At 43.6% G+C, this 26,334-nt stretch overlaps 1 protein-coding gene across 3 annotated transcripts in view; it reads right to left on the bottom strand.

Annotated features, from left to right (window-relative positions):
* Nucleotides 1-26,334, bottom strand: part of CACNA2D2 (calcium voltage-gated channel auxiliary subunit alpha2delta 2) — an 885,048-nt gene that overhangs the window by 793,337 nt on the left and 65,377 nt on the right. For all 3 annotated transcript variants that reach the window (XM_053287835.1, XM_053287834.1, XM_053287836.1), the window contains one exon: nucleotides 25,287-25,368. In XM_053287835.1, the coding sequence (XP_053143810.1) occupies nucleotides 25,287-25,368 (82 nt within the window). The remainder of the gene's footprint in view (nucleotides 1-25,286; nucleotides 25,369-26,334) is intronic.

Genomic DNA, 26,334 nt, shown 5'->3' with positions numbered 1-26,334 from the left:
ACTGCTGTGGTTTGTCAAACCCAATTAAGTTTCTTCCCTAGAATGCTTCAGGCTCCTGAAAATGTCATTGAAGAGTCTCTATGTATCAGACGATTTGGGGGGACAGCTGTGGTTGTAGATCCAATCATTACAGGACTCTGCTCTCCTCTAGGGATGTACAAACAGGTTCAGTTTGATGGTTCGGGGTCAAACCAAACCACCCCCTGTTTGGTCCAACAAAACCTCCCCTGCCTGTCGGGGGGTTGGCGAGTTTTGCTTTTTAAATTTTAACTTTTTAAAACTTACTCCCTCTGGGAGTATTCTCCAAGACAGGGGTGCGGGGAGTCCATGGAGGTTTCCCTGCCGGCCTCCCTTCTGTTCAAAACCGGCCCATTTGTCCATTCTTCGGCCTGTTCAGGCCTTTTCCCCTGGTGTGGTGGCCATTTTGGAAGCCACTGTGCCTGCGCAATGGGCCTCTGCAGAGGAACCTCCCAGCTGCCTTGGAGAAGACCCCCGAGGAGGTAAGCTAAAAAATTTTTAATTTTTTAAAAAGTTTGCAAACCAGCCCGTGACTGAACCAAACTGGGTGGGGGGTGCGTTCAAGGGGATGCCGGACTGGCCGGAACTCGAACCGGACCAGCCAGTTCCATGCATACCTTAACTCTCCTCACTGCCCCACAAGAATGTTTTATTTTAAGTTTTTTATCCCAAATAGCTAGATCACAATAATATTTAAAACAGAAAAAGCAAAATGTACATATATCAGAAGAGTAAGCAAAATAAATAAAACATTTAGTCTAAAACATCAGGTCAATAAAAAGAAGGTATTTTAGAACTCACTTAAAATACATAACTAGGTCAGTCTGACAAACTTCCCTGAGGAGAAAGTTCAGAGTAGGGGTGCCAACACTGAAAAACTCCTGCCCTTAAATAATACAACCTAATCTCAAACAAAGCTGGCACTGTCTCAAAGCAGAGTCTCACCCAATTTATTTATTTTTTAATGTTAAATCTTTACATTGCCATTCATATCTCAAGGTGGTTTACAAAATATTTAAAACAAAACTATAAAAACTACACAATAAGAATAAAAATGGAATATAAAAATACATATCTAATCAAAAGTTTAAAAAACATGTATAATATAACCATAAGATACGCTGCAGCAAACAAAATTTAAAAGCCTGGGTAAAAAGCCAAGATTTTACTTTCTTTCTAAAAACTGTGATGGAGACTGGGGAGCAGAGGTCCACTTGGAGAACATTCCAAGGTCTGGGGCAATGTCTGAGAAGGCCCCGTCCTGCATATGCAAACTGATCACAACATGCTGTGGGTGGTTCCTCCCCCATTACCTGGGGTAATGTGTGGAGCTATTCCTTTGCTACACGAAACAGCTCCATTAGTCCGCACTGAGCAAATGCAATGGAGGTGGGGGAAAAGCATTTCTTTGCCGCCCCCACCGCCACGGAGTAGTCCCTAAAACGGGCTCTAGCCCATTCTGAATTTGGTCAGATTCATCATGACTCCAGAGACATTCCAGCCATCATCCAAGTTCTTTCATCACGCTAAGCTCCAAGGAAAACCAGGGAGCAGAACAGGCTCCACCAAGCTGGAGACGACATTTAGGAGTGACCGTGTCAATAGAGAGTGCCTTCTTCTGCATGATCTCCACCACACATTAAGGTAATCTGAGGAGGTCCGTCTCCAGTTACCACCAGTTCGTCCAGTGGCGACTCAGAGGAGAGCCTTCTCTGTAGCTACTCTTGGGCTATGGAATGCACTCCCGGTAGAAATCTGTAATTTGAGTTCATTACTGTCTTTCAGGAGAGCCCTTAAAACCCATCTGTTTGGCCTCGTCTTCAAGGGTTTTTAAACTGTTTTAAATGGTTTCAAATGGTTGCCCTGGTTTTCCAGGGTTTTTAGCTGTTTGAATGTTTAATTGGTTTTATTCTGTTTTTATGGTTTTGATTTTAATTGTTAACTGGTTTTAATTGTTTTTATCCTGTTGTAAACTGCCCTGAGCCATTTTGGAAGGGTGGTATATCAATCAATCAATCAATCAATCAATCAAACAAACAAACTCGGGCTGTCTCTCCGTTCCAGAGATTCACAAGGGCCTCAACAGAGTTGCCAGCTCTGGACAATGGAAACTGCTCAAGGGCTCTCTGGAAACCAAGCAAATCCACAAGCCTCTGGCGGTGGACCATTTTAATTGGTCCATCACCCCTGCAGAGGGTAGACAAAACAGTCAAATTAAACCCCACCAGATAATGATCTGTCCATGACAAGGGAGTTATCTCAGTTTTTCCTGCCACATGGGTAGGGACCGATACCAGCTGAGATAGGCCCATGGTTGCCATTGAGGCCATGAAATCCTGAGCCGTTCCTACAAGGGGGGCCTCAGTGTGGACACTGAAGTCAAGTCTGCCAGGACTATAAGATTGAGGGAACCCAAAGCCACCTCCGAGACCACCCCCTCCAGCTCAGTTAGGGAGACTGAAGTGCAGTGGGGTGGTTGATACACCAAAAGAATCCCCAGCCCATTTCGGAGGCCCACTCTCAAGGACAAACACTCGAAATTCTGAGATTGCCTATCTGGGCACCTGAAAAGGGAAAAGGTCTCATGATAGATGACTACAACAACCCACCGCTTCTCCTTCCAGGAGAAGAGCCAGAAAAAGGAACTCAAATGCCTGGATCATTTCCCCTGTAATGGCCTGTCCAACTCCCACCAACATATCTCCCTCTGCCCACTTCCTGTGAGATTACCATCCCTAGACCATCCCCACTCTTCTGCTCTCCCAGACACATCTCCCAAATCCAACCATCCCCAGCTCCTGTTTCATTTAGAAAAACAGGTCCCCAGCTTCTTCAATCATACAACTGTATCTTCCAATCTAGAAGGGATACTATAGACCTTGCTGAAAACATGGTATATTCCTGAAATCTGCTGGAGGCCCCAGTCTGCTTCACCAAGGTTCGTACCCCTGGTGCAGCCTGGTCTTTTATAGCCAGCAAGCATCACCTGGAAGGGTGAAGCAGAGGCAGACAAACAGTCAGGTCCCACCCAAGATGACCTTCCTCCCTTCCCCATTTATCCTATCAGAGAAGCCACTTCCAAAGGAATCAGATTACACACCTAGCAGCTCAGAGTTGGAGACTAAAGAAGATGAATGCATTAAAAAAACAACAACTAGAACATAATTAACATATTTTACACCAATCATCATCATCTCCTCTGTATAGCACTGTACAAAAAATGAGAGCAGTCTTTTCATTCTCTATACAGTTCCTGCCTCAAGGGACTAGCAGCCTATATGTCGACACAGGAAAACAACAGAAGAGGAGAGAAACTGAGGCAAAGATAAGCAGAAGAAGAATATGCTACTGCTTCAGGTATTTATACTTGAACTTTGTTCCAGTAAGGAAAAGGAACTAAGGCATTCTGCCAAAGAGTGGTGGGGGGAGAGAGTTTTAAGAACTGATTCTAACAAAAGAATAGAAAAAGTGTTTTGGGAAGCAGTTCCAAGCACAAAGGAAAAGAAGGGGGCAAGGGAAGGGATGTTTGAAGGAGCAGGAGATTTTGGGGCAGCTAAGTGGCACAGCACGAAAATCCTTGACTATAACAAGCAGAAGGTTGCCGGTTTGAATCCCCGCTGGTACTATATCAGCAGTGATATGGGAAGATGCTGAAAGGCATCATCTCATACTGTACGTGAGGAGGCAATGGTAAATCCCTCCTGCATTCTACCAAAGAAAACCAAAGGATCTGTGGGTGCAAGGAGTCTAAATCAACTTGATGGCACACTTTACCTTTAAGGATGGTGGAGCTAGAGCAGGGATTCTCAAACTTGGGTCCTCAGGTGTTATTGGACTTCAACTCCCATAATCCCCAGCCTCAGTGGCCTTTGGTTGGGGATTATGGGAGTTGAAGTCCAATAACACCTGAGGACCCAAGTTTGAGAATCACTGAGCTAGAGGAACAAAGATCATGGGCATTTAAAGTCAGATGAGAGGGCAGTGTGGGGAACCTTCTTTAGTCTAAACCCCCCTCCCCTTCTATAATCACCTAAGCCATCACATCACATCTTGGGACACTAAATTCCAGCAATTAATTATGTGCTGTGTGAAGAAATGCTTCTGCTTGTCTGTCCTGCATCTATTGCCAATCATTTCATAAGATGACCCCCAAGTTGCAGTATTATGAAAGCAAGAAAAAAACAACCCTTCCCTGCCCTTTCTCTACATCATTCATAATTTTGTAAGCCTCTAGCATGTCCCCATTTCATTGTTTAAACTAAAAAGTCCCAAATGCATTAGCCTTTCCTCTCAGAGAAGGTGCTCCTATATTTTGGTTGCCTTCTTATGCACCTCTTCTAGCTTTACAATGGCCTTTTCGAGTGACCAGAACAGAAGACAGTATTCCAAAGATTTGTATAAGAGTACTATGATAGAGGCATTTTCTGTTTTAATCCCTTCCTAGTAATCTCTAGTGTGGAATTTGCCTTTTTCACGGCTGCTACTTGATGTTCTCATTGTGCTACAAATGTAGGCTGCAACTATGTCTAGTAGTCATTGCTACTGTGGCCGATGACCCAGACACTGTTCATAATAAGTATTGCCTGGGAATATCGGCAGGTGCAGCACCAGGGCCAAATTAAGGGCTTATTTAGCTACACAGAATATTGAATTTGGTTCTGAGGTCCTACACACCTCTTTTCTCTTGACATTCTCTAAGATATATTAAGGCAAGTCCCTGACAGTAATCCACACCATATATGCCACACGATACTTTTACCACGAGGAGCTTTTTGGGGCAAAGGGATATCACTCACGCCTGAAAGCAAAGATGATGTACTACCCGATTCAATGAGGTGCAGGTTAGATTCCATGCTGCAGATATTCCACAGGCTGTTTTCACAGACAGTTCATTCATAATCAAAGGAAGTTAAGGGAAAAGTTCAGTGTTTTAGTGCTTTGACCTTCCTTTACAGGCATTAAAGAACAGTGCCAAGCAGAGGGTCACTTCTCAACAAGTTCATTTGCTTCTAATCAAATTCACAGCCTTTGAGCCAGACTCCATAGATTAATCAAATTATCAAAGATTTCAACAAGTGAGATGCTAAAACAGTGTTTGATGCTTCAATTATTGCTCTTCCTTGTAGAAATATGGGGGAAGTCCCCTGGTGACTACTAGCCAGAAGACAATATTTAAAACAAAAGAACATTGCTAATATTTCTGGGCAAGACACATGGAGTGCTTCATGTTAATACAAAACATCAGTTAAATCAAATGACATGCACTCTTAATTCCAGACTCAATTCCAATTCCAGACTCAATTCTAGAGTCAATTCCAGACTCAAATACATATATTATGATCAGCTTTGAACACACTGAAGACAATTGACTTAAGATTGTACACTGTGCAGATGGGAAATGGCCAGTTATACTTTTAAAACTATCCAACTTATTGTAGGAATGGCATAGTTTGCTCTTCACAGCATTAGTTGCCACATGCTTCAGTTCAAGCCAACAAACAGCTAGCTCAAATTTTATCACTTAAGAGTAAATATCTCATATACCATTTTGAGAGCAGGTTTCTTGCACTTGCATACAGGAACCTTGCCAAGAAGAATGAAGACAAATCCCCACCAAGCACCATTCTGAGCCAGGGGAGAAAATATGGAACTCCAGTTTTCCACCATGCTGAGATACTATAGTCATGTTGGTTTTTTAAAGTTCTTATTTACTTTTATTCCTGACCAATGTCACATAGGAATTTGCATCCCAAGAGACATCAGTTCCCCTGCTGAGCGCAAAGGAAAAGAATCATATGGAGAGAATAATAAGACAATTAAAAATCCATTAAATAATAATATATCTATGTTTTTAAGGAGGCAAGCTGTACTGATGGCACAGTATGCATTCATTTAGTTTTGAAAGGGTTGGGGTATGGAGTAAGAGGAGGAATTCTGATTTTGATTTAATTCTCTTTTAATTCTGATTAAAGAGTTCTGAATTTTGAGATAGATGTATCTCCTAAAATGAATCTTGCTGAGGAAGAAAGGCCATCCAGTTCTGCAAAGTTGACTGTATCATGAAACAAATGAAAAAAGTTGTTTCAGGAGTGATATTTTACCCATTTCTATCTTTCATTTCAGAGTGGTTAAAAATAAGCAGCAGCACAAAGTGAAGTGGCTGGCAGGGCAGGAAAGAGAGCAGATGTGTGAGTGAGCTGGACCTTTTTGCTTCAGGTGCAAAACTGGCTGAAGTAGGCACTGATGTTCTGTGGACTTGTGAACAAGTCCAGGAACATGTTTTGGGCAGATGATGGAAATTGCTCTTGAGGTGGAATTTGTAAAAGATAGTTAATACTTGGGGAACAGAAATTCTACGTCATTTCCAAGGGCCTAAATCATAGAAGTGGTTTAGTAAACCTCACACCATCAAATGTCTGAGGTAAAGTAATATTAAACAAATATTAAATTAACCTTTCATCTTTCTTTCAGTGGGACCAGTGCCAAGTCCACAGCTTCATTCAGTGTACATGGGGATTTGGGTTGTATTGTCATGGAAATATTTACTGTACTTTTAATCACATGAAGCTTATGAGGCTGCCCGTGTGGAGCACTGGGATCTGCACGGATCCCTGCACTCCTGCGCAACCAAACCCAACTCCTAAGCCCAGCTGCCACGATCGTGTCTCCCCTCAGGCTGCACACATTTGCATTGGTGGGGATCCCATCAATGCACTGCGCTCGTGGCACAGTGCATTGTGGGGTATTTGGCAGCTGGGACACCTTGTCTCAGCTTCCAGGGCTCTGCTCTGTGTGGCACAGTGTGGATCATCTGGGAGCGTGGTCACTGCTCCCAGCAGCATTTCTGTGATTGTCTACAGGGGAAGGTGAGTTGGAGCAGCCTTCCCCACCACCTCTCCGCCCCCAATCATGAGAATGGCCCCCATATGTTTTTTTAAAAACATCTCTCTGCCTAGCCTAGTTTGCAAATTTGTTGTGAAGAGAAAAATAGGATAACTCCATGTATGCAAGCAACCGTGAATGTACTGGATAAAGGCCAGAATACACAGGTACTTCTTAAAACAACAACACCGGACAACATATGTAGGTTTGCTGCTGAATTGCGCCGCAGTTCATGAATACCACGATCAATTCAAGATCCACACATCTGATTTATCCTCAACGATAACTGGGTGGTTGTTGCACAAACCACCTTCACAAACCTTTCAACAAAGTTCTGCATGCAAGATCCAAGAGTAAATTTAGTATGCAAGAGATAAGAGGATAGATCCTATTATGGACAAGGAACTGGCTAAGTAATAGGGGGTAGAGGGAAAGGATAATGGACAGCTTACACAATGGAGGTTGATAAACGGTGGGTTCCTCAAGGGATTGGTGTTATAAAATATTAAATACAGTGGCGGCCAGTGAGGGCATCACTGGGGGGGGGGAGCTAGAGACACCTTTAAGGATTAATAAGCAGATGCTTAACGTGGGGGGGGTGGTACTCTGCCCAACATCCGGCAGGGTCCTGGTCTCTGTACATGCGCAGAGGCTCAATGTACGCACAGAGGTAAGGGCCACACCGCTGTTCCACCAGATGCCGGGCAGAGTGTCAACGTAAGAACATAAGAGCACATAAGAACAGCCCTGCTGGATTATGTCCAAGGCCCATCTAGTCCAGCATCCTGTTTCACACAGTGGCCCACCAGTCACACAGTGGCCTACCAGGTGGCCACCACTTAGCGCTGCCCTCACTGGCCGCGACTGATTAAATAGCACCAATGATCCAGGATTAAGATAAGCAATGAGATGGCCAAGTTTGTGAATGATATCAAATTCTTCAGGATGGTGAAAGTCCAGGCAGATGGCAAAGAGTTCTGACTAGATCTCCCCAAACTGGGTAAATGGGCAGCAAAACGGTTCATGAGATTCAGTGTAAGTGTGCAGTGTGATAATGTTGGTGTGAACAAGAACATAAAGTCTAACTTTCCCCCATGTATACTGATAGGCTACACAGTGGCTGCAACTATCCAGCCTAAGGTACTTCTGAATGAAAACACCAGCTTCTTATGTGCTAGCAACATATTAGGCAAATTCCATGCCAGGATTTATTAGGGCTGGAAATAAAATTACAAGTATAATAATGCCTTTATAAAAATCTATGGTATGGTGAGTATTTGGAATATGATGTATCCCTCTCAAAAAATATATTGTAGAGCTAGGAACAGTACAGAAAAAGCTCAAAATAATCAAAAGATTGGACCATCTTTCTTAAATCTAAAACATTTTGGGTTTTTTCTTTAATTTTGAAAAAGTGTCACTAAGAAAGGATATGATAGAATCTTTACAGAAGTATGAAGGCTGTGGAGAAACTGATTAAAGGATTTCTTTTCTTCCTTTACTATAATACCAGAACTTGGTGGCCACTCAGTTAAACTGTATGTCTTGAATGAAGTGCCAGGAAAAAAAGTAATTTATGAAATTTCCTGCCACAAAATGCAGTGATGGTCACTGGATTAAATGGTTTTAAAAGAGTTCAATAAATTAATGGAGAACAGGTATGTCAGCAGAGGAGAGGAAGAGCCCATCTACTTCCCATCCAGTGCTGCTTGGTGTGAGAGACTGAGTGGGTGCTGTTGGCTCTTTCTGCTGCTACCTGCCTGCTCCTGCTTCCCCTGTGAGCTGCCTCTGTGTAACATATGTGGGGAGTGTGTGCAGGCCTGGGGCCAGCTCATGAGTGACTTAGCTGTTCCTGGGGTCACCTGCCCAGCTCTTGGCCTTTATAGGAATGCTGCCTGTGGCAGCAGGCCTGACACCAAAAGGGTGACACTAAAGGGGGTCGCCCATTTGGGGGAGCCACTTCGGGGGATGACGAGGGCCAGGGCCAGGCTGCTTGGCTCAAGATGCCTTGTTGGTGTGTAAAGGTGGGTGGGTATCTTAATTTGGCTTCTTTTTGAAATCCTGGGTGAGTTGAGTTTTAATGCGTCTGGGTCTGTCTGGAGATAGAAAGACAGGGGGTGAATCCACTGACTATGGGGCAGCTATTCCATTGGTGGGGAATAGAAGAAATAACATTGACAGGTCAGCAGGCTGTTGCAGGGAAAGGGGAATCAGAAACTTAATTGCTGTTTCCCCTTCTGGCTGTCCTGCCAGCTCTTTGACCTTGGAAAGCAATGCCAACCAAAGGAGAGCTGGTCTTGTGGTAGCAAGCATGACTTGTCCCCTTAGCTAAGCAGGGTTCAACCTGGTTTCATATGATGGGAGACGTGATGTGTGAGCACTGTAAGATATTCCTCTCAGGGGATTGAGCCGCTCTGGGAAGAGCAGAAGGTTCCAAGTTCCCTCCCTGGTTTCTCCAAGATAGGGCTGAGAGAGATTCCTGCCTGCAACCTTGGAGAAGCCGCTGCCAGTCTGTGAAGACAATACTGAGCTAGATAGAACAATGGTCTGACTCAGTATATGATAGCTTCTTATGTCCCTGTGTTCCACCCACAGAGCCTCGTGTTGCTCCTCTGTCATGCCAGGTCAGTCCACACTTGAAGCTGGTCATACATTTGATCTGGTCTTTCACTCTGAATAGGGTGGTGTTCTGTGGGAGGGGACTCTTGTGATTTCCCCATTGTCATGGATGGGCCACCATCTGGTTAAGATTGGACTCACGACCACATCCCACCTCCATAGGAGGGGGGCATTAGGATGGTCACCCAAAGAAGATTATTGGATCCAATAGGATTCCAAGAAGCCTTGGAGGGATTTAGTATTGGCCCTGCTGGTGACCCTGTTGACACTCTGGTGGAGAATTGGAATAATCAACTTACCAGGGCACTGGACACGATTGCTCCTAAGTGTCCTCTTCCGACCCACTTCGAAACTGGCCACTTGGTATACAGAAGAACTATGGGGGCTGAAGCGGTGAGGGAGACGACTAGAGCATAAGTGGAGAAAGACTCAACTTGAATCTGACAGATTACTACATAGAGCGCATTTGAAGATCTATGCTCAGGCAATACATATGGCAAAGAAGCTAGTCTTTCCCTCCTATATTGTGTCTGTAAGTTCATGTCTGGCCGAATTGTTCAGGGTTGTGAAGGGGCTAATGTGCGCCCCCTTCCCCCTTGAATCAGTACTTGGAGCCAACAATTACTTGCTGTGACATTTTAAATGAGTTTTTTTGTGGATGAAGTGTCTCTTATTCAAGCTGACTTAGATTCAAACTCTACAATTGTTACAGAGTCCGATGCCGAGGTGTCCAGCAGCTCCTCTTATGCAGTGACCCTGGATCAATTTCAGTTCATGACTCCTGAGGATGTGGACAAGTTGCTTGGAATGGTGTGGCCTACCATCTGCCCTCTTGATCCTTGCCCGACATGGCTTATACTATCTGGCAGGGAGGCTGTTGTCGAGGGTTTGGTAGAGATTATAAATGCTTCACTGAGGGAGGGCATGATGCCTCCTTGTCTTAAGGAGGCAATCAGTCTGCTTCTGAAGAAGCCTGCCTTGGATCCCTCAGAGTTAAGCAACTACAGGCCCGTTTCCAACCTTCCATGGCTGGAAGGTGATTGAGAAGGTGGTGGCCTCCCAGCTCCAGGTGGTCTTGGAGGAAACTGATCATCTAGACACATTTTGAACTGGCTTTCGGGTGGGCTATGGGGTGGAGACCGCCTTGGTCGGCCTCATGGATGATGTTAAATTGGGAATTGACAGAGGGAGTGTGACTCTGTTGGTCCTTTTGGACCTCTCAGAGGCTTTCAGTACTACTGACCATAATATCCTTCTGGGACGTCTAAGGGGATTGGGGTGGTAGGCACTGCTTTGCAGTGGTTCCGCTCCTACCTCATGGTCAGATTCCAGATGGTGTCTCTTGGAAACTGTTCTTCAAAATCTGAACTTTTGTATGGTGTCCCTCAGAGTTCCATATTGTCTCTGATGTTATTTAACACCTACATGAAACAGCTGGAAGAGATCATCAGGAGATTTGGTGCAGGGTGTTATCAATATGCTGGTGACGCCCAAATCTATTTCTCCATGTCAGCATCATCAGAAGAAGGCATAACCTCCCTAAATGCTTGCTTGCCTGGAGGCAATAATGGGCTGAATGAGGGATAACAAACAGAGGCTGGATCCAGATAAGATGGAAGCACTCATTGTGCAAGGTTGAAACTCCGGAATTGATTTTGAACTGCTGGTTCTGGATGGGGTCACATTCCCCCGAAGGAACAGGTACACAGTCTAGGGGTGCTTCTGGATCTGAACTTCTCCCTAGTGTCCCAAGTTGAGACAGTGGCCAGAAATGTTTTTTATCAGCTTTGGCTGATACTCTAGCTGCATCCATTTCTTTAGATGAATGACCTCAAAACAGTACATATGCTGGTAACCTCTAGGCTGGATTACTGCAAAGCACTCTATGTGGGGCTGCCTTTGTACATAGTCTGGAAACTGTAGTTGGTTCAGAATGCAGCATCCAGATTGGTCTCTGTGTCATCAAGGAGAGATCATATTACTCCTGTGTTGAAAAAATTACACTGGCTGCCAATACGTTTCCAGGCAAAATACAAGGTGCTAGTTATTATCTATAAAGCCCTGAACGTCTTGGGCCCTGGGTATTTAATAGAACGTCTTCTTCACCATGAGCCCCACTGCCTGTTAAGATCATCTGGAGAGATTCGTCCATGGTTGCTGCCAACTCGTTTGGCGGCTACTTGGGGACAGGCCTTCTCCATTGCTGCTCTTGGACTTTGGAATGCACTTCCTGATGAAATAAGAGCCTCCACATCTTTGGCAACTTTTAAAAAGGCACTGAAGACACATTTATTCACCCAAGCTTTTAATTAGATTCATGGTTTTAATTTTTAACGTTGGTTTTAAATGATTTTAATGTTAATTATTTTAATGTTGAAATTATTTTAATTGTAAACTGCCCAGAGACAGTTTTGGGTGGTATAAAAATATATTAAATAAAATAAATAAAAGCTGTTAGCCATGACAGCCATATGGAATCTCCATTTCCAGTGGCATTATGCCACTAATACCAGTTGCTAGTGGGGTAAACAGTGAGAGAAGAGTGTTGCTTTCACATCCTGTATGTAAGCTTCCTGAAGCATCTGGCTGGCCACTGTAGAAAACAGGATGCCAGACAAGATGGAATCTCAGGCTGATCTAGGTGGGTTCTTCTGCTCTTATGGCAAGGCTCTGGTATTCTACCAGTATCTGCACATAAAGGAGTGTGCAGCTGCTATTCTATTCTGGGACACCCACATTCATATTTATTAATGATCAGTTGTGTTGGGGAAAGGACATCAACTATAATCAGGTGTTCCCAACCTTGGATCCCTAAATGTTGTTGAACTCCCATCACCCCCAGTCATAATGGCCAAGTTGGTCATTGTGGTTGGGGATGATGGGAGCTGTAGTCCAACAGCATTTGTGGGCCCAAAGTTGGGAACCCGAGAGCTAAAGTATATGCCACAGAAAGACAAAACAAAAAGAGGTGAGAAGATCTAAACTTCACTTTTCTTAAACTGTCACATTATTTCAATCTACAGTTCCTATACCTCCTATACCTATACTGTATCTCCGAATGCAGAATGCAAGACATTCAGACTCGTTTCTTGCCACAAGAGAATGGCCCAAAGTATACTAAAACTACTCTCCCCTCCTCCTCCTTCGTATTGTGCTTGCAATTCCAGCACAATCTCAGAATTCCTCTTCATCAGCCAAGCCTGCTTAAGCTGGCATCTGCGCAAGGCAAATGGCAACTCTGCCTTCCTTTCTCTTGGAAAGTATCATACAGTACAGGATCTGCATTCCTGACTGGAGGGAATTAACAAGGGGCACAAGCACCACACAGCAAACCTTTCTATGCAGATATTCCTCATGTATTATGCATACACATTAGTCTCATTATGCAAACGAACTAAACACTGGAGCATATGCTCTTCTGACATTCTCTAAAATGGATGGCAATACAGTTCTAAGTGGAAGGAAAGGGCAAAGAAGAATGGGAGAGAATCTTCCACAGCTTCTTCCACTCAGTAACACAATAAGCACCACTCTCCCACAAGCGGCTAATAAAAAGAGGAACTAGAATCTCTTACTCTGGAATGGAGGACCTGCATTTTGGTCTGCACTAAACAATCTGAGCAAAGACACCTAGAATCACACACACCAGAACAGGTCAGGCCTACAGAAGCAATGGCAGACATGGTTATCAGACATGGGCTAGTATGGCTGACATGGCAAAGAAAAGCAATATCTAACTGGAGTCCCATGATTTCAGGGCCAGGATGAGAATGGCAGAGTTTTACTAGAGTGATCCAGATTGATTGATTGATTGATTGATTGAGCCAGCCTAGTTCTTGTGCACCTCTCAGGGCAAACTGTATATTAGTTACAGCATATATGTGTGGCCACTGCCAAAACATATCCCCCCCACATTTATTCTGATAATGTTGAGTTAAAGCAGAGATGTGACAAGATATAACTGACACAACACTTCTCTGCCCCCACAAGCCACAGCCAATGAAGAGGAGTGGGGAAACTTGAGCACAATGACATTGTATCAAATATTTTCTTTAACTAAATGTTGCAGGGAGACTTATCAAGGAGACACGGGCTAGTGTTGTCGACACAGTTAAAGTAACATGTAGTTTGACCCTCAGCTGAGAAAGGGAAAGCATGAAACCAAGGGAGGACCTGAACTAAGCAGCTGGCTGGAGAATAAGGCTCAGGGTGATAGACCATATACCAAAAACAGCAGAGATCATGTAGGAAAGCAGCTTTTCCAGTAGAGTGGACGCTGTAGTTCCCATTACAAAACCTTTCTGTACACAGAGAACTAGTATATTATGCAGAAGGGTTTTGCCTAGCGTCCCTCCTGCTATGCTGGTTTCTCATATTTAGGGTTTTTTTCACAAGGGAGCATTTAAACACGAAACCCGTCTCTTGTAACCTTGGCACAGTCAAGAAAAGTCTTTACCATGTGATTGGTTGACTGCACAATCTGGCCCACACAGGCAGTGCAAACAGTGTTATAAGCAGGGGCATATCTAGGGTGGGGCAGGCAGGGCACGTGCCCCGGGTACCACTTGAATGGGGGCACCATTTTTTAAAATTTTAAAATTTTAAAAATGGCTGCCAAAAACAAAATGGACACCGTGCATGTTCAAATGGCCTCTGTGAGGCCATAGGCCATGCCAGGCCTCGTTGAGGCCATTTGTGTGGCATGCGTGGAGGCCTTTTTGTTTTTGGCAGCCATTTTTTAAAAATTTACTTTTAAAAATGGCCACTGCAAATGCTCAAATGGTCCCTGTGAGGCCCTTGGCTTTGCCAGGCCTTGCAGAGGCCATTTGAGCATGTGTGGCAGCCTCCAAAATGGCCACCATGCTGATCTTTGCAGGCCCGAACAGGCCCAAAATTCAGCCTGGGACGGGCTGCGGCGGTGAATTAAGAGGCTGGCGGGGAGAGGGAACCTTTGCAGACATGCCCCCATGGCTTTTAGGAAGCCCACCAAAGGGGCTACAGTTAATTTTTAAAAAATTAATATAAGTCACTGTACACATATTCAGTTTAGCACTATGCACAGAGAATCAGGGCTTGTGAATACTGAGCTGAAGCTTATGAGCTAGGATTGTATTCATTTGCTCTTACTTTGCTTCTTGTGATAAGTGAGTTAAATGTGATGTCTTCATAATATGGCTATTAATGGTGAGTTTGTCTTTGAATCAGTGTGAAATCCATAGTATTAAGGCCCACTGGGAGTTTCTTGCTCTCTTTCTCTCATTTTAACTGTCTTTCTGAAAGACTAGAATATATTCCAAGCAGTGACACAGTTTACTCTGCATATCCTTTAATTATTTACAGAGGATCTGGGAAAAGTCAAATTCTCAATTTATTTTTAAAACATATATAATAGTGATGCTACAATGCATAGTGGAGAATTAGACAGGCACTTCTGTTTAGTTTTCCAAGTACACCTCCACATAGTATTTGGGTATTTCATGAGCCCCAGCATACTGAAATGTGTAGTTTTCCAGCATTTTTTGGTCTGGTTACATCCATTGCTAAATAGTTTTTGAAATATTAAAAGATTAACAACCTTGACTTGTATTTTTGAGCTAATATTATGGTAAAGTTATCTGAAAGATGGGCATCAGATGTTTGGACAGGGGGCGCAATTTCAGTGCTTGCCCTAGGTGCTATTTTCCCTAGATACGCCTCTGGTTATAAGTCAAAGGAGAGGGCTTTCTGGGCCTCAAAACTTCTGGAGGATGATTTGGGGGCTATTTCTGCAGGTAGTTCAGACAGAGGCAATGCAGTCAGCTGGAAGCTGTGATGAGTGGTTTGGTGCACTGATTGCATAAGAATACACAGGACAAGGACAAGGGCAAAGTCTGTCACTCAATCTGCATAAATCAAATGGCCAACAAATCCCTCTCCCCAATCTATTCAAAGCTCCATTGTATTATACTATGCACTTAATACATTTCACCAGCCCATCTATTCAAATGGAAAGTAACATTATAAGACCAAACATTTCATCCACTCTTAAAACCTCCTTAGAATATCTTGCTTTGAGATTCAGGGTCAGAAGCAGGTAAAGCAATACCTGGCTTCAGATAAAGTCTCCTGCTACCCAAATCTCAGAGTTATTACCTTGCATTATCATCACTGAAAAACTAGGTGTCTGCCTTCAGCTTCAAAAGCAGCTTTATCGTGTGAAAAAATGTGTTCCTGCTTTTTTTTAATCAATATTCTTACAGGAGCTTCAGTGACATTGGGCTGATGCACTTGACTTTCAGCTCTACAGAGCCAAGTTTTAATCTTCATGCAGTGACAAAATGTAAACTGCCCAGAAGCCATCGGCCACTTTACCACAGTTTTTATTTCCTCCTCCCTAAAGTTTTACTTCAGTAAATGTTTAGGGAGGAAACAGGACAGGAACAAGTAAAGGGGAGGTTAATTAGCAGAAATAGGAGCCCACAGCAGTTCCTGTACCTGAGTGGGGAAGGGATTTAGGATGTGTAACACCACTCTGTTCTGGCCAGATGAGGAAACTCGAGTTATTCCGTATGGGCTGCCATATGGAAAAGGGGACAGGTCTCCGGTACCTTTAAGAGATGCATATAAGAGGGAATTTCAGCAGGTGCAGCTTTTCTTCCCTGTTTGACAAACTGCATCTGCTGAAATTCCCTCTTCTGTGCATCTCTTAAAGGTACAGGAGACCTGTTCTCTTTTCCATATGGCAGCTAGTTATATCAGGAAAGAAGAGTTGTTATTTAACCACAAGAGGTCACAGTGGATCAGATAATACTCCCTGACTACTATAGAAGCTTCTAGGATAGGCTTGCTCACAGCCAGGAGACTGTTTCTGACCACAGACTGCCTTCTTCATCTTTCTCACCCCCACTTAAGACTAGAGTCTTAACAGAACCAAGTTGATCTCATAGTGCCGAACTGGAAAACCAAAAATCAACCTAAAATTCATATACTATGTGGCTCCGTAGAACCCAGAACCGATACCACTTCATGGATTCTGCTGCATCTCAATATCTTCATTGCTGCTGGCCCCATTTTCATCACCCTTTGCCATGTATGCAGGCTGTGGATGAACATTAGCCAAGTATGGATTCATGTTCCTAACAGAAATCGGGTATATTCACTGAGCATATCCATTCCACCCTCCCCAAATAAGCCCTAGATATACTGTACTCCAGGGCCAGAGTGGGGGCACTGAGAGGGTGGTGGAATGTATGTGGGGAGGGTGCCGAGTTTTGAGCAGAATGAGTAATTAAGGGTGTGAGTATTCACTGCTGTTGAGTGTGGCGGGGCACAGGGGCGCCCTACAGGTGGGGCACACCAGGAATATGCCCTGTTGCCCTGTGGGCCAGTCTGAGCCTGCTGTACTCTTAAACAAGAGGAAAGAAGCGCAAGCTGGGGCATGTTGGCAAGATATCTGAGATTAAAACAGCAGGTGGAGCTGTAGGTCAACACAGAACCAGGGATGCTTTGTGTAATTCCTGAACCCCCAGCCAACACTTCCAGTCTTCCTTTACTTTCACAGACACCAAAATTAATAAAGAGCAGAACTAGATGGCAAGTAGACACACCAGACTGTCAGCATGAGGTAATTAGCCAAGCAACAGAAATCACAACAGAGAATAGAAGTACTGAAGCAGTGAACATTTGTGAAAAGCCACTTAATAGAGACGAAATGTCAAGTCACTTAGCAAGGCACTCTCAAGCCCATTCCCTCCAGTCTCAAACATCCAAGATCAGAGCCTCCTGAGGCAGGGTATGCCTCAGGAGACATGTCATGGGTCTCCAGCACAAAGTCTCCTTCCAAAAAGAGCAAAGAATCCTTTCCTTTCGGAAGAACTCATGCCGTCCTGGCTGGCAACTTATTTCCCTTGCCCCCATTGTGTGCTTTTCTTTGAACTGCACTGACACCTGTTGAGGAGGATCAAATGATGCTCAGCTGCAGGCTAGCCGGCTGTTGCAAGCTGCCAACAAGCTGTGCACCACTCCCAACCAATGGCACAAGCTTTCAGGCCATCTGGACCTTTTTGTGGGCTTGATGTTTTCCTCATCACTCTTAGGAGAAGATGCCAGTACTGTCCATTACTCAGCAAACCATCACTGGGTGAAAATGGCACAGAGTTGGGCCATATAGGAGCACTGTTTATGCCCCTAGTGTAACAAATAGCAGAGGGAAAAAGTAACCAAGCTAAAATAAATTCTATAGAGGAGTGTCAGATATGCATGCTCAGCTGGACTGCTGGTTCAGAAAAAGAGGTAGGTCTATGCACTTGCCATACTTTCCCCTTTTCCTAGTGTGCCTTGTAAACTCATTGTAGGCAGATTCATATACACAGAATGGTCTTTTAAATACATTGAACTTACATAGTGATGGGTAGCCCTCCCCCTCACACACACACACGGTCCACTCTAGAAATCAGTAGAAGAACCTGGACTGTTCTGCCAACTGTATGGAGGACAGTTGGCTAAATAATCCATCCTGCGAATTAGATCTGGAGTGGCTCAGTGGGAGCCAGCGTGGTGTAGTGGCTAGAGTGCTGGACTAGGACCAGGGAGACCCGAGTTCAAATCCCCATTCAGCCATGATACTAGCTGGGTGACTCTGGGCCAGTCACTTCTCTCTCAGCCTAACCTACTTCACAGGGGTGTTGTGAGGATAAGTATGTAGTACACCGCTCTGGGCTCCTTGGAGGAAGAGCGGAATATAAATGTAAAATCATCATCATCATCATCATCATCATCATCATCATCATCATCACTGTGTTGCCCAATATAATCCCTTCCCACTCACTGTGTCAGTGAGTTAACAAAAAGGGAGTGACAATGAGATTTTGCATCAAGAGTGGGGGCAGAGGGAACATATGAAAGGATAACTGAATCAGACTTGGATTTTGCAAGAGTATGGTCCAGTCTCAGTTGGGTCCAGGGGATAGGGGGCAGACATCAGAAATCCAGCATCTGAAACATGCCTATTTAGGATTCTACCCCATCATTAATCTGACATCAAGTCCTTGTGACGATGGTATATCCTTTGGCCAACTGTGAAAAGCAAGTTAAATGGCAATAAAGAACCATTTTTCATCCCACATCAGTGACTCCATTTGCAATTACTATTTCACTGGCTGCTAAGAAATACTCCAATTGGCTTGAAAAGCCAGATAAAGAATAGCTCCCTGACTATACTACAGGGTTAGAATTTGAGAGGCTGGGTCAAATTCCTTATTTCACCACAGACTTTCTGCTTGATTTAAGACATTTTTAATACCTCACTTCTCTGTCTGTACACAATTAGAATTACTGTGAGCTATACAACTATTAAACATACATATACAATGTCTAAGAAAAAAAGGCTCTAAGAGGTTAAGGTTTACACACAACAACACCCTAGTTGGTTTTCGTAAGAAGTGAAACAAGTCCAATTTTCCATGACACATCTGTAAACATCGCAGTCTGTAATTTCACATGTTTATGTCCATATAAAATGACAAGTGATTCGTTGCAACAACTTGGAGAGAATTCCCAAAACTTGGCAATACAATGTGCCTTTTTGTACTAATACTAATGACCACTACAGCCTTGGGTATCATAGGATATCCCAGAGCAAGAGACAGTATCCTAACGTTTGCTGCACCAAAATGCTTAGGATGGTGTGTATCAACAAAGATATTGCAGAAGTTACAAAATGATCTATTTAATGTATAAAAACAGGATGTTAAAATAAACTTACAGGCATGTAAGCAAAGCAAATGTATCAGTGTAACACACCATCATCAGTGCTCTTTTCGGCATACCAAATGGTAACACTTCTTAAATACAGTAGCCAAACCAAAAGTAGAAACAACCTTCAAGTGCCAGTATTGACAGTTTTGTTTGTGTTACTTCTTGATGTTTCCCCCTCATATGCATCGCCCACGGTTTAGTTTGATTTTTTATTGTGCTGCCTATCAGCCAAATGCTCTTTATATCTTTTCATTAATGTCCCCTTCACCTTACATCACTCCTCATCCTCCTCACAGATGGAACAATCCTTACCCTCACATTTATCATCATGTAGTTAGGATTTAGCTAGATGTTGTTTCAATGTCTTAGGTGCTGTGCATACATTAGCCTTAATATTATGTCTATTCAGGATTTTCTGTGCCTACCATGTAAGTCTGTTACAAATTGAATTTTTAAAACTGGCAATCCTTTTTCAAACTTTACCCTCCTACTCCTACACAATCTATACCAGGCCTGCTCAACTTAGGCCCCCCAGCTGTTTTTGGACTACAACTCCCATAATCCCCAGTCACAGTGGACAATAGCCAGGAATTATGGGAGTTGTAGGCCAACATCTGCAGGAGGGCCGAAGTTGAGCAGCCCTGATCTATACCCATTGATTTGAATCAACTCCAGCCTTTTCTCTAGATGTCTCAACATACTCCCTAAATGACACTCCAATAGCCCTCTGAATTGCATTAACAACCTGCTTCTTTATTATCCAAGGATGTGCAGAGTTCCTATAAGTTTGCAAGTTTATTTTAACATCCTGTTTTTGCACATTAAAGAGGTCATTTTGTAACCTTTGTGAAGTGCCTTTCATTGCTGTTATATTGTTTTATCCAAAGATATTGCATGTGAGAGTGCAATAACAGCATCACAAACATTTATGTACACAAAGTTCTTCACAGAAGCTCTTCATCTAATCAAACCCCTTGACTTACAGTATAGCTGACCATGTGCACATCTAAACTATACTTAAAAGCTTCCAAGAATGAAGTTAGTCCAATGCGAATGTTCCAAACTGTTTCTATACCCACCCAGTCAGGACCGACAACCTTGGATATCATAGGATATGAACAGGATGTCCATTATCTCCATCTATAGCAATCAATTATAAGTACACATTCAGTTCAGACAATGACCCACACTACATGGGATGGCATAAAGAGAAAGGACAGAGTTATACTGGCAAGGAGTCAGGACAGAGTATTATATAGGAAAGGTAAGAGGAAAGTCTTCTCAGCTTGGTTCCTTCTCTAGGAGACTGTAGGATTATTCAGGGGACATGGTAGGTTTCTTAAGCTCAAATAAAGCAGTGGTAACCTCAGAGGCTTCAACTACATGTGGCACCCCCCCCCCAATACCAGTTGCAGGCTTTTTTGTGCCATGTTTTGAGAGAAGCTCTCCACAAAGATGTAATATGGGAGAACTCTGCACTAACAGTGCATTTTAGTTAGTACATTTTATGACTGGAGGAAGAAAAAAAGAGTTCTCATATAGATATGTCCCATAACATCTCTTACCATTAGAGTTACTGGATAGAAACCACCTTCCTTTCTTACACGAGGAATGAAAGGATATGAATGTGGTGATCATATTACTAAGAATCCAATGAGGTGAGTCTCACGATCAGTGAGACTCGCCAAGAGCAGGTTAGCAGGCTTAGCCCGCTCTCCATGCAGACGATCATTCAGGCAGCCGTGGGTGGCCAGATCGGCCACTCACATGACTGTCGGCTCTGTCACGGAGCCAGCAGGGGCTGCGGGGATCGGGGCCTGCGCGGCCCCCAGAAGTTCCAGGAAATTCCCTGCTTGCAGCCTCCCAGCCAGCGGTCTCCCCATGTGTTCACACTGCGCGGAGCTGCACCACAGCAATACACGACCAAAAATCCTGGGTTAGCAAAGCACTCGCTCTGCTAACCTGGGCTAAGGGGAGGGGTAGTTAAGCGGGTGACCCACTTTGGGGAAACCTGGCTCACCTGTAAGCCTGGTGGCTCCCACGATCTCTGGAAATACCCTCCACTGATCGTGAGAATACCCTCTGTGTCTACCTTTACTGAGGTAATGATGATCTGCCAGAAAACAGGGTTTACCCCTCACAGTTAAATTTTGTGTTACTGGTCTAGACATTTCAAGATTTGCTTGCATGTCTAAGAAAATGGGACAGTTCACCACCCTTTTTCAGACTCTCTTTCTGCAGAATTGTTTAGTTCAGATACATCTTTCTTGCTGTCAACAGAACTGAAGACTTGTTTGTTTAAGAGATGTTTTTGTTCAAAAAGATGTGTGTTGTAGGAAAATTCTCATATCTCTTAGTGGTGTTTATGAATCCTGGAAACAGGAACAACTCCTAAAGTATTAAAAAAATTATTTGGGTGGGTTTTGTGCCAACAGTCAGAGAAAATACTCAGCACCATTACATTTTCAGTTGCCATATTTCCGACAATAAATTTCATGCCTCGTGTAACAAAGCAGTTATGAGATTTCAGTCGATAATCAAAGCACAGGCCCATATCATCACACAAAAAATAGGGATGTGCCAAAATGTGATTCAGAAGCTGGATTGCAGGGCACCTCCCTTTAAAAATGAGTGCTTCCCCAGCAACCTTGCTGATCATACAACTGGCCAGCGCACATGTGCAGAGACCATGTGTGTGCTGGGGTCAGAAGCAAGGGCAGCTGGGAGACACCCTGCTGGCACTCCTGGGGAAGCACTGAGAGTACAGCGACCCAGTTTGGCAGGGCAGATATGGACCTACTCTCCTCCGCTTTAAAGGGGCTGGGAAAGCCCTCATTTTTAAAGTGAGGTGCCTCTCAATTCAGCTTCCGAATCGCATTTTGGCACACCCCTAACAAAAAATAAAGAAACCAAAAAGCCAAGAAGGTATTTAAATTTTATTTATTTACTTACTTACAGGTGCATCACTGACATAGTTAGACCCGGATGAAAATGAAAAAAAGATGTATTGTGAGCAGCACATATTTAATGTTTGTGTTGAAATGTTCAGGTTATTCATTTTATATATACTATTTATACTGCAGAGTTCAGGATGTGAGTTAAGGAACAGATAATCTTAAAAAGCCTGATGAAAATGAATATATTCCAGCAAGGCCAAAGCATTTTAATGCTGAACATGTTCTTTTTAATTGAAAAATGTATGCAAGCATTTTTTGACATGCTTTGGGATTCACAAACTAAATCCTTGAAGAACGCTTCAAGTATGTCTAGTGGCACAAAACAGTTCTTTTGCTGGTGCTCCTATGGGATGCTTGAACTGAGAAGATGAAGCAGAGAAGTGTGGTGCTTGAGAGACAAAGCAGCAGTGAGCAATGGAGGAGCAGTCAAGTGGTGATGGCAGTCAGGATTCAGAGCTGGTGAAGCAGCCAAATGCACTAGAGGAAGAGCAGCAGTGGGCAGGAAGGCAGAGCACACTCTGGGAGAGAGGGAGCCAGCAAGGGAGGAGAGATGAGGTGTCATCTGTGGGCTCCAGCCCAGGAAACAGGGAAAAATAGGAAACAGCCAGGAAGAGGAGCAGCAACAGTGGATTGCCAGCAGGCAGGTGGGGTGATGCCCACAGAGGGGTATTCACACTCGCCACCCAAGGCACTCACTCAGTTTGTCTTATGATAAGAGGTTCCCCTGGTGTCAGTTTTAGACTCTTCAATGAAACCGACTGTCTAGAAGCCTTTAAATCCAGCTTCTGGACCCATTTTGAGACAGAAACTGGCTTGGTTGCCATGGTTGACAACCTACGCCAAGAACTGAACAGGAGGAGTGTGTGCCTGTTCATTCTGCTGGACCTCTCAGCTGCACTTGACATTGACCATAGTATCTTTCTGGACCTACTCTCCAGACTGAGATGGTGGAGGCACATTTTTATGCTGGTTTGAACCTACCTAGAGACCAGAACCCACAAGTTATTGGGGGATAATCTTTTGGCTGCTTGGCCCCTGGCCTTTGAGATTACACTGAGTTCCATCTTGTCTCCCATGTTATTTACCATCTCCATCAAACAGCTGAGAGAGGTTGTCAGGGGATGTGGGCTGCAGTATCAATATGCAGCTACCCAGCTACCTCTGAATATGTCATCTGATCCTAGGGAGCTATTAGATTTTCTGAACCAGGCATGGAGGTGGCAATGGGCTAGATCTGGATTAACAAACTGGAACTTAATCCAGGTAAGGTGCTTGTGGTTAGTAGAAGAGCTGTTTGGGAAGTTGTATCCATCCTGTTCTGGATTGGTTTTCACTCTCTCTGAAGGAGCAGGTGCACAGCCTGGGGATGCTTCCGGGTGCAGCTTTGCTACTAGAGGCTCAGATAGCAGCTGTGGTCAGGAGTGTCTTTACTCAGATGAGGCTCGTGCAAAAGGAGCAGCCTTTCTTGGAAAGGGTTGATCTGACCACTGCCTTGGTCACCTTTTGCTTCGATTACTGTAATGTATTCTATGTAGGGCTGCCATTGAAAACTATTCAGAAGCTGCAAATGGTGCACAATGAAGAAGTTGGATTGTTGCCCTCTTAACTGCAGCCTGTTATTCCAATTTTAGGCTTTGGCTTCCCATCTATTTCTGGGTGCAATTCAAGCTGGTGGTTGTGAAATGTAAAGCCCTATATGGTTTAAGTCCCTCTATGTGTTTCTGCCCATCTATTAAGATTTATTGGATAAGCTCTGCTCTATGTGCTGTTGCTTGTGGAATGTTGTTTGATGTGTATTTGGGGAAGGGCCTTCTTAGTGGTGGCCCCCAGCTTCTGACATTACTCCAACCTTGAGCAATAGCTAGAAAGTTGAGAGGGAGGAGCCAGGAAAATTCCTGTTGATGATACCAACTGCCAAAGTGCAAGACTCAGGTCCTGGAAGCAAAAATGAAGTAAGTGAGGAGCCATGGAAACGTCAACCTTTACTTCTCCTGAGTTAGATTTACCTGAAGTCAGACCCTGGTGTGCCAGGGACTACATGCCCTATGGTGCCTGCTTGCAGATACAGGGAATGTCTCGGGTAAGAGGTGGGCTTGCTGTCTATTTAAGGACCCTCACTCTGTAACAGCATGATAGAGCCTAGGAAGGGTGCTCAGGGGCAAGAGACGTACACTTTCCAGCTGGGATTCTTCAAGTTGCTCCTTTGGATCTCCCTGAGGTCCTTAAGATCTCTTGCATTTTGCTAGCTCCTGGGAGAGGCTAAGCTAGAACAGCACAGCTTTGGAATTCCATTCCTTAGGAGGTTTAGACTGCTCCCATTCCAGTTTTTTTGGGGAAGCTCAAGATCCACTTATTCTTCTAGGTCTTGTGAGTGTTGCTACTGAATGTAAATGTATCGGATTCTTATATTTAGATTTCAGAATTGTTACTATGTTATTGTAAACTTTAAATTGTTCACTCTTCTGCTTTTTGGTAAAAGGTGGCTTATAAATCAAATAAATAGAGTGCCAAATTTCATGTGAATACATAAACATTAATAGCATAAAATTCTGAACCATTAGTACACTTTGTGGGGGAAAAGCACAGTTCCTCAAAATCCCCCAAAGGCAAATATCTACATAAACCTGTATGAAATTACCCTAATTATATCAAAACCAGTCTCAATACAGGAATCTTTCAAAGAAGGTACTTATGCAAGTCATCTTAGGAAGGGAATCTTATCTCTGTGGGCAGCTCCTAAGAATGCCACTCTCTGTGCCCTAAATTAGATGTATGAGCTTGGTGCATAGATAGAATGGGTAAGTGGATATTTTCAGTCTGTCTTGGAGTTTATGGCACAACATAAAGAAAGTGATGATCCTCCAGTAAGATACAATTCTTACATTGTTTTCAGTGTATAAGCTTACACCATATATTGTGCCCCAACAGCAAGTAAACTCCAGAATTTACTTCTGGACAGTGATCCTGTATGATCAGGGGAATCCAACCACCATGAATAATGAATGCCTCTTTACTCAGGCAGCTTTACTCAGAAATACTGTGTCAAGCAGAAGGTGAAAGAGAGAAAAAACTTACCCCTTTGAGCTGCTGAACACCACCAAATATTCTCATCACTCCATCAATCTCTTGCTCCAGCCTTCTGGCCCAATACTGCATCCTGCAAGAGAAGGTGTAGAGGGCACACTGAGTCAGATTAGGAGATATGTGAAAGGAGATGGTTACAAATCAGTGCACCGAGCTTAGCTTGTGCACTCCTCTTCTGATGATCCAGCTGTGGGCAGAATATCAAGCATTCCTGACTTCTAAGAGATATGACTGAGATGATAAGCTTATCAGATAACCAACCTCCAATATTTTAAATTTACACACACAATAAAAATTAAAGTCTAAATAAAAACTGTGAAGAGTTTGCTTTATTCTCTGCTAGGGAAAAAGTATCACCGAACTGGAGGGAATCCACAATCAGCTAGACTAGCTCCCTCCAGCGAGGATGAGTCCTCTACACCAAACACTTCTAATTAATTCAGACTGTAGGGTGATGGGTGAATAGAGAGTAGGATGGAGCTTAGCACATCAGGTCAAACAACTGTAGGATCAACTTAGTTAAAGCAGTTTACACAGTGCAAGCAAATCAGCTACATAATGCTCTATAAAGGAAATTCCCTTTGACCTCAGTTCTGATCAACAAAGTACAATTTCCACTTCTTTTCAAAACATTTGTTACATCTTAAGTAGGTTTTTTAAAATCTCTGAAGCTTTCCAGAGTTTGACTTTCACCACAGACATGTGGTTACAACCAAATGTAAAGAACCAATACATTTCAGCTGTGCCCTCTCAGAGTAGGCTCGGCCTAGTGCTTGAAGGCTCAGGCACTGCACTTGAGTCGCCAGGGCACTCCACATCATCACCACTACTAGCTTGTAAAGAGTCACTCCCCTGGTTGCCTGTGGAGAGTAAGAATCAGCTCCAGGTGGCTAAGAAGGGAAACATTTATAAGCTGGAACATATGACAGGGTTTGGGAGGTTCCTTGAGGGTGCTGATGTTGCAAAGAGAAAGAAAGAAAGAAAAAACTAACAATAATATGTTTAGGCAACCAAGCTTGTAAAAATGTTTTCTGGAGTA

The sequence above is a fragment of the Hemicordylus capensis genome, chromosome 2 (assembly GCF_027244095.1).
Source record: "Hemicordylus capensis ecotype Gifberg chromosome 2, rHemCap1.1.pri, whole genome shotgun sequence".
Taxonomy (NCBI): domain Eukaryota; kingdom Metazoa; phylum Chordata; class Lepidosauria; order Squamata; family Cordylidae; genus Hemicordylus; species Hemicordylus capensis.
The sequence above is the reverse complement of the archived record's forward strand: the minus strand, read 5'-3'. Positions and strand labels throughout refer to the sequence as shown.